Below are 16,063 nucleotides of genomic sequence, written 5' to 3' on the forward strand. Positions count from 1 at the left end.
CCCGAACCCGCACACACTTACATCTCCATCCACCGGCCTCTGGTCGTCACAATCCCTGGTGGGACTAATGTCCTGGCGCATGACCCAGATGGGCTCTTTGGGCTCGTCGGGGGTGTAAGGCGAACGGATGGTCCTGGTTTTCACCTCCTCGATGGCCTCCTTGATGTCTTTGATGGCCAGCGAGATGGCATCCCTCTTCTCCTTGCTGTACCGCTGCACCACCTCGCCGCCCGCGCTGCCAACCGCCCGCGCCTGCGGCCCGGGGCTGTCGGGGCGACCCCCGCCCGGGGTGGGGGCGCGCTCCAGGTCCTGCTCGGCCTCGGGCATGTCCTCTGCCGCCTTGTCGAGGCTCTGCGAGCTCATGCTCTGCTTGACCTCGGCCACGATCTGGTCAATGTCCTCCTCCTGCTCGTAGCTGTCCATGCGCGGGTAGGGCGCGAACTCGGCCTCCTTCTCGGGGCTGTCGGACTCGCCATCTGAGCGCTCGTCATAGTGGTGCAGCCGCGCACCCAGGGCCTCCTGCCGGTACGCCGCCGCCTCGTCGCGCTCCTGCTCGTACAGCCGCAGGCCGTCGCGCGCGTCCAGCTCGGGCGCGTCCCCGATCTCCTCGTACACGTGCTCCTGCAGGCCCCCGTAGTCGGCGTAAGGCTCGGCGTAGGGCTCGTCCTCGCCGCGGTGGAAGAGCCGGTGCGTGTAGACATAGCCCGAGTACGCCGCGTTCATGGCCTCCTCGTGCTCCAGCGAGTGGAAGTGCAGGTGATTGGGCAGCGCGCGGCGGTGCGTGGCCTCGGCGTGCTCGGCCTCCGCCTGCTCCGTGTATTCCTCCGCCTCGGGCCGGTACTGCACGGCGTACGCGCTCTCGTCCTCGGGGTCCTGGGCCGCGGCGATCACGTCGCCCTCGGCCGTGTCCGTGTGGTTGTGGAAGCCGCTCTCGGTGCTGGCCGAGCGCGCCAGGCACTCCCCGCGCTCCTCTTCCTCCTGCTGCTGCCCAGGCTGGGCGCAGAGGTCCTCGACGGCGCGCCCGCGCGGGGGGCGGCCCGCGTAGCGTTGCTGCTGTTGCTGCTCCCCTTCCGCCTCGGGGTGCTCCAAGTCGGCCTCCACCGACTCGTTCACCTCGCCGCCTGCCGCCTCGTCGGTCATCTCCACCTCCGCGGCCCCCTCCAAGTGGTTCATGGTGGGCGTCGGGGTCGGCTGGGAGAGAGGCTGGGCTGGCTCACTGCGAGCTCATTTTGCTCCACCCGGCTGGAAGAACGAGAAGAGGAGGGGCTGTTAAGTGGTTCAGGCTGTAGTCAGGTGCTGAGTGCCAAGATAACCATAAAAACAGCTGTTATTGATCCTTTCTGAATCTGGGTCATTTAAACAGTGATTGCAATTTTAAGCTCAATCTTTAGTGCACCTTCTTCGTAGCACGTGTGGTAATTTGTAATTACGTACCTTCTTGTTTAATTGCTTAAGGCTTTCTCCCTTCCCCACCCCTCAGACTGAGAGCCCCAGTGAGCCTTTAGTTCCTCATCAGGGTTACTATTCGGTTCCATTTCTGATGCATCTGAATAGAGTACTACTAAATTGAACGAGCCAATTGACGCATTTTCCATCTGCTAAGGGATAAATCTCTCTAAATTAAACTAGGATCCTAGATACTTTAGAAATGATTCTTTAAATAAATTTCAAGGGGAAAAAATCATCCTGGAATGTTTTGAAGCCATTGCTGTCAATACAAATACGGAGCCATTCTGGGGGAGGCTATCAGCCCTCAGCAGTTCTCATCCTGTCGTTACTGGCTCTGCTGCCTCCGCGAAGTGGCTTCATTTTTCTGGCTCTCACTATGAGAACAGACTCTCGTCCTACAGCAGGACGTTAACAGCTATTACACAAAGGAAAAAGACTCCGTGGTCAAAAGCGGAGTTGGAATTGATTTTCCATTGTGAATATTCAAGGAGGGGGGGGGAGATACAGGATGCAGGGTTCCTTCCCAAACTTATTTGAGAAACACTTCTTTTCTAGAGGCTAGTGTTCTGACAGATACACTTAAACACATACTGACTAGCTAACACTCACTTCCCTCATACATCCCGGATCTAAAATTCTTTTTGATTCTATGAATTAGCATTATAGCTGATACTGGATAACATGCTCATTTCCTTAAAATATGAGTAGGCCTCTTTCCTTATTTCCAGAGGGACTTGTAGCTAAAGAGAGAGTTTTGCTTTCAACCTCTGTCAATCCTTCTTGTCACAAAATAGCTTTCTAGCATAATCTGTGTACAGTGTGTGGAAACAAATACAAAGGATGCAAAGAACAACAGAAACAGGCAGGATCCCGACAATTTCAAGACACTGTGGCAAGTGGGTTCAACAACGTGTAAACTTTTCTCACAGTGTTCTTTTGGAGAGCTCAGCTTACAAATGGACAAAACAGATGGGAAGTGAACTCTTTAATGCATCAGCAGAAAGCTCCTGGAGGACCAGGGACATCTGACTGACTCTCTAACATTAGGATGCATTATAGCTACTCAACTCCAACCACAATTACAGCAGTTTCCTTCAAGCACTATGACAGCCAGCAGTAAAGGAGGCCATTATGGAGCTACCAAACTCATCTTAAAGCAGAAGTATCGCCTTTCCCCCATTCTTTGATGGAAAAAGAGGCAGCCAGGGAAAGATCTGAGGGCAGGGCCTTGAGGTGAGAAAGGCCTTGCTGTATTCAAAGACATAAGGTGTCTTCACATAAGGTGTGTGAAGTGAGTAAGGGATGATGTGGTAGGAGGTGAGGATGGGGAGACAGGAGGGGGCCAGCAGGGCTCCCATTATCCTCACCATACTCTCTCTGTATTTATTATGTATTATATATAATTTTATTTTATTACCTGTCATTCTGAGTAACTGTTCTTTACAAATAACATGAAGTCCTTGAGAAAAGAGGACACATCATTTATCTTTGATTCCCCAGTGCCAAGCACAGAAGGTACACAGTAAGTAGTCAATAAATTTTTAGTGATTAAGAAGAAAAAAATTATCTCCCATTCCCCAATATTGGGGGCCTTTTAGATAATGGCATGCCTAGCCTTTAGAGAACTCATTTCTTATTTCCATCTTGAATCTTTGCTGCCCTTATCTACCCATGCAACCTTCTCCACCTTCTTCTGATGCTTTACGTGCCCAAAGAACTCTAGTGAGTCAACACTTCCCTACTTTTGAGTGCATTGGTCCAGTTGGCATTTATCAGATATGTACCAGGCACTGTGCAAGGCAAGGAGGATGCCAAGTGTCTAATCCATGGTCCCAGCCTTCAAGGGCCAACAGCTTTGATAATTATCATACCTGGTGATGAATGAAAAACGGAAATAAGTTCAAGCTACAAAAGGAGACGAGCTAAAACAACGACAACGGTATCACCTTTGTGAATCATGCAAGTGCTGCTGGCCTTATAGGGTCTGGATTTCATAGCTCGTAAGCATCCTGGGAACTGAGGCCTAGGAGAAGAGTGCCATCATCTAGTCAATGTCCCAGATTATGAACCATGTGCCTCTGGGGGCTGAGAGAGTAGAAGGGAGGAGATGCAGCTGGTTGAAGAAAATCCTCCCCCTCCACAAAAAGGCTTGATGACCTGGAGGACACAGGCAAGACAGTCCCCTCTGCAGGAGCAGCTACACAACATGAGGAGGGGGTGCTGTGGCATCTTGGCTGCAGGGGTGATGGAATCCAGACTGCTAGCAGTGACGCACAGGTGGCTTTCTGGCTCCTGGCTCTGGAATGTTCCACAGCTAGGCTGGAAAAAGTGAACACCACTGCAGTGCACCATTTAGAAATAACACATTTTGTGATTCAGCAGTTAAATCCAGGCAGCTCATAATGTTAGCTGAGGCTCCTGTTGGTTTCGGACTAACAGAAAGGGAGGCTGTAAATTACTTTGGTTGATCTCTCCTTGAGTAGTTGTTAATAAGAATTTCCAGTAGACTGTCCCTTTTAACACATTCAGAAGTAGTTTTAGAAGAAGGGTCTGACTGAAGACAAAATGCAATGTAAAAAAGAATGAAAGAAATCACACCAGGTTGTTAACCTGGAGAGTTATTGTGTGTGTGTGTGTGTGTGTGTGTGTGTGAGGGCTGGGGGAGTAGAAATGCAGGTGTAGGGAAACACACAAAGGTGGAGCTGGCACAAGTGGGAAAAGAGGAAGACTGTACTAGCCATTCTCCCGTCTGAAAAAACTAGATTGAACAATATGATTCCACTTATATACGTTTTTATACTTCTGCAGATATTTAAAGTAGTACAACTGTCTCCCGTGGACTTAACGAATGTTGCTTGTCTTTCCCTGCTGGAGTTGCAAGGAAAAGTCCTATTTCTTGGGACTGCAGTCTGTCCTAATCCACCTGCACACCTACTGTTCCAGTCAGCGTGATGTCTGCTATGAAGCCAAATACTGCCCATGACACTGAGACCATTAATTTTTATAGCAACAGTTGTAGTTGCCAAACAAATTATGCCCTGGATGTAGTGCGCGCGCGTGCACACACACGCAATCTGCATGGGCTGGGAGATTAATGATTCTCATTTAAAAAAAGAGAGAGAGAGAATAAGAATATCCAGGTGTCCTTATCTATCCTCCCTACCCTATACATGTGTTTTCCTTCCGTGAGATCGATCGTGAAACATCTACAGGGGATCCAAAGGACATGAAGAATCCCATTCAAATCATCAGCTCATCTAAACACAGTGCTTCTGTTTATAAAAGAGTAGCATATAAAAGACAGAAGTAAAAAAGATGAGTTCTTTAAAGCTTCGTCTCCTTTGAATCCTTTGGAAATTAAATTCAGTGATACTGGGAGCCAAGATGGATACAGAACACACATTTCTCCTTCCTAAAATCCCTTTCAGTTTAAATAGGCTCATGTGGTCAGAAAAAGCCTCCTCACACAGAGTATCTTGCCTCAGCAAACTATTACTTTGTTTTCCCCGATATCCTTGTGCCTGAAATTGTGAAGTATGGCTTGGCAGATGGTACTGGTGATGGTTTCAGAGTGAGCTGAGTACCAGATGTCAACCAGAATGAGGTCTCTGGGAATTGGAACTCAGGGATGTGTCCCTGATCCTGTCCGGCTTCAATGAAGACATGTGGGCTGGACATCTGCAGTTTCCCTCTCAAGATCCACTTTGCCCCTTCTCCACTCCACTCTGTGCCCTGTGGGCCTCTATGGGCTGGATCAATAGCCCCCTGTTCCTCTGGCTTCTGTCTGGGTTGGCCAATGGAAAGCTCTTGTGGATCTGCCCCCAATCTTCCTTCCATCCAGTGATTTGGGTTCTTCCCCTATGGACAGACTGCCCCAATGCTGGCTGCCTCACAACCCTGGTTACCCTATGTTCTGGATCAAGAATGCCAACGACTTGTATGGATGGCCACTTGTTGATCCCTTAGAGATAGTGGGCTGTCTGCTGGACACACTTTTGTCTATATGGCAGCTGGATTTGCCTTCCAGCACCTGGCCAGCATAGGTAGGTGGGTCCTGTCCTTCTCAACAAGCCACTGTAGACTCTGTACATGCATGTTTCAAGGCCACTGCCATTGCTCAAAACACTATGGCTACTCCTTTATAGAAACAGCTTTCACAGTTAATTTATGGAATGTGAAGTTACCAGCAAATCGTTCTCAATATTCTATTCTAATATTAAGTCATATTTGATGTTGACTTCAAAGGATTACCACCACCTTATTTACAAGAGTTGGCTATAAATGGTGCTTAACTGTAATGGAAAAGAATCTGAAAAAAGTATATATATATATGTGTGTGTGTGTATATATAACTGAATCACTTTGCTATACACCTGAAAGTAACACTGTAAATCAACTACACTTCAATAAAAAATAAAATTGAAAAAAATAGTGCTTAATAGTTTTCAAATATCAAATTTATACCTAAAGGATCATCCTGTCATTCACTACACTTAATGAAGTATTGTACTGTTAAGGGGGACAGGTGTGGGCTACAGACTGCCTGAATTTGCACCCTGGTTTCATCACTTATTAGCTCTTTGACTTTGTATAACTTAATCACAGAAAATGCTCCAATTTTACCATTTCTAAGATGGGCATAGTAATAGTATCTATATCACACGGTTATTGGATGTTACAGGCTAATACATATATATATATGTACACAACACTTAGAATAGTGTTTGATATGTTGTAAGGGCTATTTAACATTGATTAGTGCATTTTCTGCACACACCGTAATTGGTATTTAACAGAGCAATACATCGCTTTTAAAAAGCAAAAAAGAAAAAGTTAATATAAATGATTAGAGCCCATAGTACATTCATTAACATTACCCTTTCCTAAATAAGGCTATGCAGGGGTGGAAAACAAGCATTTAAGCTACTTCTAATCCATTTTGAAGTAAGGTTGGGTATAGATAAGCCCATCAAATAATCACAGACCCTGTGCTATGTGACAGCCAATATACATGGCGTTTTACATGCTGTATTTCTAACCCTCACAGCAGTCTCAGTGGGAATTATTATCTCCAGTTGCTAATTTTGAAGCAGAAGCTAAGACAGCTTAAATCACTTGTCCAAGGTCACTCAGAGCCAAAAGGGGCGGAGGTAGATTCCTCTGGCTCTTGCTGTTCTTCCTATTACATTTCACTGCACCCATGAAGTGGTGCTATTGATCTTTTTTTTTTAAACAAACATCTAAATTGATGCAATCCCTTTTAGAATAGTCACCTTGGCAGACTCTCTATACTTACAAGTTCCAAGGGCACTGCCTTTGCTCAAAATACTTTGGCCACTCCTTTACTGGAACTGATTTCAAAGTTAATTTGAGGTTTTTGAAGCTACCAGCAAATCATTTTCAATATTCAATAGTCATATTTGATTTGTGACCTCAAAGGGCGTCATCCAAATTTATCATCCACCTTATTTATAAGATTTGGCTGCGAATGCTGTTTGATGTTCTCCAAATACGAAATCTATCCCTAAAGGAAGGTATGTGACAGCCAAGATTATTAAAAAGACTCTGGGCTCTGAAGTCAATTCCCAAAGAGGGCTTTAAATATAATTTGGCCAATGGCCACATCCTTAGCATATGCTTTTATCCTTGCAGAGTAAGCAGAGGGACGAGGGCCATTTGGAGGAATACATTCTTGTGTGATGGCTACAAAATCAGGTTCATTCCTTTCATCCACCCTGAAATCTATAAAATTGTGGTGAACACAGGCAGAAACATTAATCATCCACTTGGATTAATTCAGCCATACTGACCTCAGAGCTCTGATTAAAGAGAAAATTCTGAATTTATGCAGACTGCCTTATTGTCTGGCTCTTTGTCTAGCCCTTTGACAATCAAATCATTCATTTATCATTCTGATTCCAATAAAATACATGAAATAAGCTTAAGGCAACCAGGGAAACTCAGAGGGGAAACCCTGTAAATTTTATAGAAAACTCAAGGGACATTCTCTGGAAATCAAAGCCCATTAAAAGTCTTATCTGAATTTTTGTGAAATGCCCCAGGTATAAAGTCAGATGAATCTACATAATCCATATTTATTGAGGGTTACACAAAATTGATATTTTCTCTCCATTACAATCCCTTGTTTCGTGCCCCTACATAACTTCCTTTCTTCACCCTCCACTACATTTATTATCTCTGTTGGTATATTCCATTCAGTTCAGGGGTACTAAATCACCAGCTACAATCAATCTGGACTATTTTCCTGATATTTCGTTATTATACAGAAAGCCACGTACACACTGTGCTATAGTGTTCATGATAGTAAATCTCTAAAATCAGCTCAGCCTTGTTAGTTCTCAGAGGCTCATTACTTCAGACTGCAAAAGGAGATGGAAATGGGGGAACACCAGGCTCAGGATGAATTGAACAGTAATTCATTAAAATGTAGTCTTTCCTATGAGACCACATCACCACAAATCTACTTCTACTGTTACTTTTGCAGATCATTTGGCTCATTAGAAAGTCAATTCACTTGCTTCCCTCTATTCCCTCAAGTTTTCTCTAAGCTCCTCTAGCATTTTTCTTCCCCAGAATGTCAGTCACCATCCTAATAACAAAGCTTCTAATTAAATTCTGGTGTCTGAGTTTCTTTTACTCACGGGTCAAGAAGGCAGCATTGGGAATGCTGGCCATCATCCTCAAACATTTTTCCAGTTATGCCTCAAATCTGATGTGCAAGAGCTACCCTAGATGATGAAAGCGGCTGTATCCAGAAACGTTTGCTCCCTGACAGTTCAACTTCACAACTCCCAGAGAACAAAATCCACTAAGCAACTATTAGGTAGCAAGATTGGTGATGGCCTGAATTTGAATTTGATGAGTGGAAATTCCATATCTATTCAACCAGCTCTTGACAACCAACTCTCTCAATTCAGTCACATTAGCAAAAAGTTAACGGGGGAAAAAACAACGTGGGGAAAGATGAAAACTACTTTCTCTTAAAAATTCACAGAGAGTCTGGAAACTCTGAAAAGTTTGTTGGACCTGTTGACTAGAATATAAAAAGGCAGCATCTCTATAATTCTTCTTCTAGTTAATTAACATCATTTAGGCCCCAAATGAGAGCAGTGGAATTCAAACATGATTTTCCTAGGACCTAGAGGCTTTCAGTCACTTCAAGAGAAGACCTCTGAACTTCTCCAAAGGAAATTGTTTTTAATTTGTTTTATTGAAAAAGAATGTAGATTTTACTGAAGATTTCCTAGGGGAGACTCAGGTGAGAGACTACATTGCACATCCCATGCATTCTCCTCCCCTCCAAACCTCATTGATTAACTTTCCCCTATCTTCCTCTTCTGTCATCAGCTATATGACTTCCCTCTCTCAGGGACCGTCCCCTACAGTCCTGAGTCTTCCTGGTTCTTGTCCCTTCCCTCTGGATCATCACAGTCCAGTAGAAATACAATGAGGATCATGCATGTAATTTTAAAATTTCTAGTAGTCACACTTTAAGAAGGTAAAGAAAGTCCAATTAATTTTAATAATAGATTTTATTTTACCTAATAATATCCAAACTATTATCACCTCAACATATGTCCAATATAAACAATTATTACTGAGACAGTCTGCATTCTATTTTTCCCTACTAAGTCATCAGAATCCATTTTGAATTTACATTGAAGTGCTCAATAGCCACATGTGGCTACTGGTACCATATTGGACACTGCGGTTCTAGATCTTCCTTCTGGGCTTCCTAAACTCTCTTCTTTTGCAGAACAATTTAGCTATGTTTGAGCTCTTTCAAAAGCATATACCATCACCCTCCTCCATCACCCTGTTTAACCAACAAAAGACCCTCCAATTATCAGAATTTTTCCTCCAAATAACAGGAGATTATGAATCACAAATAAATGAATGAGTGAAAACCTTGATTGTTGCTGTGACCTAGAGCCAAAAGTCCTATGCTATCTGGTCTTTGGTCTCCCCAAGAGACCAGCCCCATATTCCTCTCTATTCCAGTTTTCACTGCTGTCCTTTAATCTCCTTGGGCCCCGAGGCCAGCGTTGCTGTACTGCGCCTTTCTCCTCTCCATCACTTCCAGGATCACCCTCCCTTTCCTCTTTTATCCCCCTCAGCGATACCCCTCAGACTCGTGGCCACAGTGAACCACAGCTCCTGCCCTTCAGCACCCAGGGCCCCTGCTGCAGAGAACAACAGAAGTTGCTCAAAGATTCCTCAAACAGGCAATGAGGCTCTGGGAAGGCCAGGCAAAGTCAGAACAGAGAGAGCCCTTTCTCTCACCTGGAGAAGGGGTGGGAAGGGGAAGGAGAATCCCAGGGACTGGGGAATCAAGTCAGACTGCCTGGGTCAAGTTCAGTTCCAACAAGCACTAGCTATGTGACCTCGGGCAAGCCACTTAACTCTACGTGCCTTAGTTTCCTCTTCTCTGAATGGGGATAATGAGAGCATCTACCTCAGAGGGTTATTGGTGAATTAAATGAGTTAATATAGCACAAAGAACAGGAATAAAAAATATACTTATCAACCCATAGACTATACAACACCAAAAGTGAATCCTAATGTGAACTACGGACTTTGAGTGATAATGACGTGTCAATGTAGGTTCATCCACTGAAACACATGTACCACTCAGGTGCACGATGTTGACAAAGGGGAGAGACCACGTGTGTGTCGGGCAGGAGGCAGGTGGGAACTCTCTGTGTTTCCAGTTAATTTTGCTGTGAACTAAAACCGTTCTAAGAAATAAAGTATTTGAAAAAATACGTATTCCATTATTTAAATATATATTTTATGTAAATATATTTATTATATATTTAAAAATATACTTTATATATTATACATGTTCTATGTAATATATATAAGAAAATTAGATACATAAGTAAATATAAATTAAATGTGAATATTACATAGACTATATTATATTTAAAATATTTAAATATATTATATCTAACATAAATATTACATTATCTACAAATATATCAATAAACACACATATATATGTATTTTATTACTTAAAATCTGCAAACAAGGCTGCTCCACTTTTACAAAACTACCTCATTGTCCCTCACGGAAGCTTAAATGACATGTGGTTGGCCACAAGTCTGCCCCTGTTCTATCACTGTCCCAGATCTAAGACCCAGTGACTCAGGTGTGGGTAGCGGGCACCTGACTGTCACCTCCTGGCCCCCTGGCTCAAAGGCCAGCCTGCGATGTGTGCACAACTGTTATTTCTGGAGCCTCCTACCAAGCCGGTGCCCACACCCTGGGCTCTGGCTCACAAAGTGCTTGCTCAGACGTTGGTAGTGCTCGGCTCACATCTGCCGCTGAGACTTCCCAGCACACTGCAGCCAAGCCTCATTCCTTCAGCTTGCACTTCGGTGAGCTGGGGAGTGTTCTGTATGCCCACGTCACAGCAGCCGCTTCAGCTCCCAACACCAGACCTCTCTGACCTTGTGTTCTGCATGCCCAGCCAGCTCCAACGCAGGAAAATCATACCCGTGAGCAGGCAGGCTGTGTGCAGCCCCTGACTTGCAATCACAAATTCTTACCACCTTTTCTTACCTATAAAATAGGTTAATGACAGGTAATTTTAAAGTATCTCTCAAAATGACCACTCTGAGGAATTTATGTATATATTCATACTTAGGAGTGTGAAATGACTTACGTGTAACTTGAAATTACTAAAGTTTAGTGTGTGTTCACAAAAGACTAGAAACAGCTAAAATTGATAAAAATAAATTATAGATGGAATTGTATAAAACACAGGGTGATTTTTACCTACAGATAGTAGAGAGAACGGCCTGATATATTAAATTAAAGCAAGGTCAGACCAGTATATAATGAATATTGTCATATATACAGAAGCAGAGGAAAAAGAATATATATGTGTAAAAATTCTCTGAAATAACAAAAACCTAATACCAGTAGTTATTTCTTTTTTGGAGAGGGAGGGTGAAGAATGAGAACTGGGCAGTTGGGGGACTTTTCACCATACGCCTTTTTCTACTTTCTGATGTTTGAACTGTGAACCTATTAAAAAACACTAAATATGTAATGAAAATAATAGCCTATTCTGCCTACCTTACAGGGATGGCTTTAGGAACTGTAAAGTGCCTGGGAAAATGTATCACCCTTTCTTGTTGAAGAGGGCTTTGGGGTGGAGCTAATGAGCTGAATCCCCATGCAGACTTTCTCTCCTGATACTGATGGAGATTTCTCACCACGTCAGGTTCCTTGCTACCATGCTGTTTCTGAACCTCTATCTTTCTTTGAGCCTCACCATCAGGAGTGATGTCTCTGTGACAGGTGGCAGGGGGGGGAGTGGTAAAGGACTTTAATAGTTGCTATACTTATGTAGTCCAGGCTGTGGTCACTCTGTCAGCACTCCAGAAACTCCATATTATCAGTTCACCGATGGATGGAATTACAAAGTAACAAAAATTTAGAACAGGAAGGCTTGGCAAAGCTCAAGGAGTCCCTTATGTTACAGATAAGAACACAAAGGGGGAGGAGAGTTTATAGGACCAGTTCAGTCACACACATGTTAATGAAGCTGCCACCAGGGAGCAGCGTGTTGCCTGGTCTCTTTCCACATCCCCTTCCACTGTCCCATCATTACACTAATTTATTAATTTACAAAAAGGATATGCTATCCAGTTACAGGAGACAGATCTACTAAAGGAAAGAAAGTAATTTCAAAAAGGTGCTTGATTAAATGCTATCAGAGCAAGGGAAGGGAATTAAAAATATTCAAAGAACTCAGAGCAAATCTGGTCAACACGCCATCCTTTCTGCTTGCACAACCCTTGACTTTCCAGTGTCCAGAGTCCACATGGCCTTCTGAGTAGGTGCAAGGGGTACATGCCATTTATTTATAGCTATTTGAATACAGAGTGTGGCAGAAAGGGTTTGTTGCCCATCAAAGATTAGAGATCACCCTCCATGATGTGGAACTGTCACCAAGAACTACATTTACGAGCCCTGCTGACATGTGGATGGGGCCGTGACTAGGTCTCCCCAAGGGAATGAAAGTGGAAGTGAGGATGTCCTTTCTGGGCCAGGTCATTTAGGGAGTGAGTTTGCCTTTTACATGCTCTCCCACACCATCCATAGCTAGATGCAGAAGAGTCTGAGACCTGCAGGTCATCAGAATCATAAAAAGCAAGTGGCCTAGATCCTTGAATCGACCACATGGAGGAAAAACGCCTACTGACCAGAAATAGCCTGCACTGGACTGCAATGGTTATTAAATTAACTTTTAATGTGTTAGAACAATACAGTTATGGAGCTTGCTTATGTTACTCTAATCAGCTAGTATACGGGGACATTTCAGCGAGGCCTTGAAACAAGTCATTATCTCTTAGCCTCAAGAAAGAATCATTGAATGTGACAATGAGTGTGTATATGTCCATGAATGACTGAAAAATTGTGCTGAACACTGGAATTTGACACAACACTGTAAAATGATTATGAATCAATAAAAAATGTAAAAAAAAAAAGAAAGAATCATTGAGTAACAGAAGGAAAAAAAAATCCTGTTACTGTTTTTAATTCTATAGGTTACATCCTTAACTCTACATTAAAATCACAATTTACTGACTTAATTTAGGCAATATCTATTGACTTCCTGGTATGAAAGATGATGAAAGATGAGAATTTCGAGTACTTAATCTCTCCTTTTCCTCTGTCTCCCAGTGTTTAATAATTATATTTTTATCGGTGACATATATAATTTTAAATACTACCTTAAAAAAAAAAAAGGAAAGAAAGACTATTTTTAGAGTAGTTTTAGCTTTACAACAAAATCAAGAGGGAGGTACAGAGATTTCCCACACCGCTTCTCCCGAGTTAGCAGAATGGCCAGTTTTTTGTATTTTGCCTTACAGTGCTTTCAGGAAGCCTACCACGTGGCAGGGGGGCACCTCGGTATGCATTCTCACTGCAGGCAGGCAGAGCTGGAAAAGAGGACCCAGATGGCACCGATCCAACACCCTCAGTTTTGTTTCCCCAATTCACAAAACAGTCCTCCTCTTCTGGAGAGGAGGATATGACAGGCAAGGAGAGGGGCCTCCAGCGTTATTCTGCAAGGAATCACGAGGCAGGGAAATGGTTTCCCCAACAGATGTTATCAGTATATTTCATTTTTGCCAACTAACAGAGCACCCTCTTTTTCATAGGCTTATTGGTCATTTCATTTCCTTTTCTATGAACTGCCTGCTTTTCTATCAAGTCCTTTCTTATGCACTTGTAGGGCTTTTTTTTTTAATATTAAGAATATTAACCTTTTGACTGTCATACTGTTGCAAATATTTCTCCCAGCATATCACTTGTCTTTTGACTTTTTAGTTTCTTTTTTCTGTAAGGAAACTTAAATTTTTTTATTTAGTAGTGCACTCAGCAGAGATGAGTGCTGCTTGTTGTGATAAATTACAACAGAATCTTGGGCATTCCAGGTTTAATGAAAATACTGTAAAAGCCCATTGAGAAAAGGATGAAGCCTTTTTTTTTTCTTCAGTTGATGCAGTAAAAAGACATACTACAATAGTTTTTACCTTTTTATCTTGGTTGACAAGGGTAATCTCATTAAAATCTACTTGTAGTTCCCCAGCCATCCCTATATCATCTGGCCACTTATATGGACAGAAAATTGTAAAATCAATTTAAACAGTTTGGGAATTGAATGAGGTCACTTCAAAATGATTTTAATCTACTGCACTAATTGCACCTAAAGTGCCTACACACATTTCTCCCAATTTAAAATTCTAATTAAGGGTGGGCATCTTTAAAATAACTTGGTGATACACCCCGGAGGGGGTGGGAAGTCTGTGCTGATTTTCCCTTCCTCATCTGTTGGCGAAAGGATTCACTTATCCTTAAGGATAATCCTAACCTTAACCCATGGAATTTAAGGATAAGAAACGTGCTTAGAACGTTCCTGAGCCAGCCTCCCCATTTGTTTAAGAAATGAGGAGAAGACCTAAAATGGCTTTTCACCTCTCTTCAGGAGCCATCCCAAACTTCCTTTCTCACCTCCTATCTGGGTCTGGGGTCTGGGTTAGTCATCTCTGTAGCCCTCACACCTATCACTGTGCCTGGCACATAGTAGGACCTCAGAGAAGTTTGTTGAATGAGTTTCTCAAGATCCCATAGCTAGTAAGTATCAAAGCCCCACTGACTCCTGGTTCAGGACTCCTTCCCCTCCTGTAAACATTCTAGACTATGGAGTAAGAAAGATCTGAGTTAGAATCCTGGCTTTGCCACTTACAAGATATGTTCCCATGAACAAGGTTATTAACCCTTCTGAGACAGTGTCTTGGTTTCTTCTTTCTCTTCTGTTCTGTCAGAAGCCCATTCCAATTGGCTTTTATCCCTACCACTCCGCTGAATCTGCTTTTGTCCAGGTCACCCACAAATTCCATGCGGCACAATCTGGCACTCATTGGAACTGACTGTTGGGCACATTTGGTACAGCAGGTCGCACCCTCTTCTCCTGGCTTCCAGGGCATCACTTTCTTCTGGTTCCCCTGGTTCCTCTCCCTGGCTGCTCCCTTGCCATCTCACTGGCTGGTTCATCCCCCAGGCTTCTCCACACTGGAGAGCTCAGTCCTTGGGACCCTCTCTTCACCATCTATACCACCCCCTCAGGTGAGACTCATGGCTTGTAAACCATCTGTACAATGACAATTCTCAAATTTATATTTCCAGCTCAGACCACTCCCCTGGACTCCACTCGACACTGTCTACTTCCTTGACACCTCACCATGGGTATCTGACAAGCACCTCCAAATTATGACTGAAGACAAAATTCTGATTTCTCTTTCTAAACCTGTTCCTTCCACCATCTTCCTCATTGCCCTTCTTTCAGTTGCTCAGGCAAAACCTTGGCATTATCCTTAAGTCCTTGCTCTCATATCCTGTTTCAAATCTGCCAGCAACTCTTGTCCTTCCTTCCTTCAAAACAGGTCAAGACCCAACCAGGCACGGTACTCCCTCCACTGCAACCACTGTCAGTCTTACTTGGACCATTTCAGCAGCTTCCTAATTGGTGTCCAGGCTTCCACAATCCTGCCAAAATGTAAGCCAGATCACGTGTCTCCTCCTATGATTGCCTGTCTTCCCCCAAATAAAACCTCCAATTTTTATAATAACCTAGCTTATCCAGTCTGACCTCATCTCCCATGCTCAGCCACATTAGCTTCCTTGCTATTGCATGAGATGCCAACGTGTTCCTTTGCACTCTCTGTTCCCTCTGTCTAGAATGATCTTCCCCCAGATAGTGACATGGTTTATGCCTGTCATTTCCTCATGTTCCTGCTCAAATGCCACCTGCTAAGAGCAGTTCTCCCTGACAATCCATCTGAAATAGTAGATGTTAGATATCACTTTCTGCTTCTCTTACTTTCTGATTTCTTTTCCTTATTTTTATTATTATTTAATATTACTATATTTCTTACTTTTTTTCCTTTATTCTTGTTTCTTCATAGAACTTTTCATCTGACTTTTTACATACTTGCTTGTTTATTGTCTCTCTCCCCTACCACTGCCATATTCCCATTGTCTGGAATGGTGTGTGATAATGAACAAGTGTGCA

The 16,063-nt window shown here is 43.3% G+C and overlaps 1 protein-coding gene across 1 annotated transcript in view; it reads right to left on the reverse strand.

Moving 5' to 3' along the window:
* The window catches only part of APBA1 (amyloid beta precursor protein binding family A member 1), a 201,884-nt gene that overhangs the window by 77,547 nt on the left and 108,274 nt on the right, over positions 1-16,063 (reverse strand). Inside the window, exon 2 of the mRNA XM_072959572.1 lies at positions 22-1,242. Coding sequence (XP_072815673.1) covers positions 22-1,173 — 1,152 coding nt within the window. The 5' untranslated portion in view covers positions 1,174-1,242. The remainder of the gene's footprint in view (positions 1-21; positions 1,243-16,063) is intronic.

Source organism: Vicugna pacos, chromosome 4, assembly GCF_048564905.1.
Source record: "Vicugna pacos chromosome 4, VicPac4, whole genome shotgun sequence".
In the NCBI taxonomy this organism is placed as follows: Eukaryota; Metazoa; Chordata; class Mammalia; order Artiodactyla; family Camelidae; genus Vicugna; species Vicugna pacos.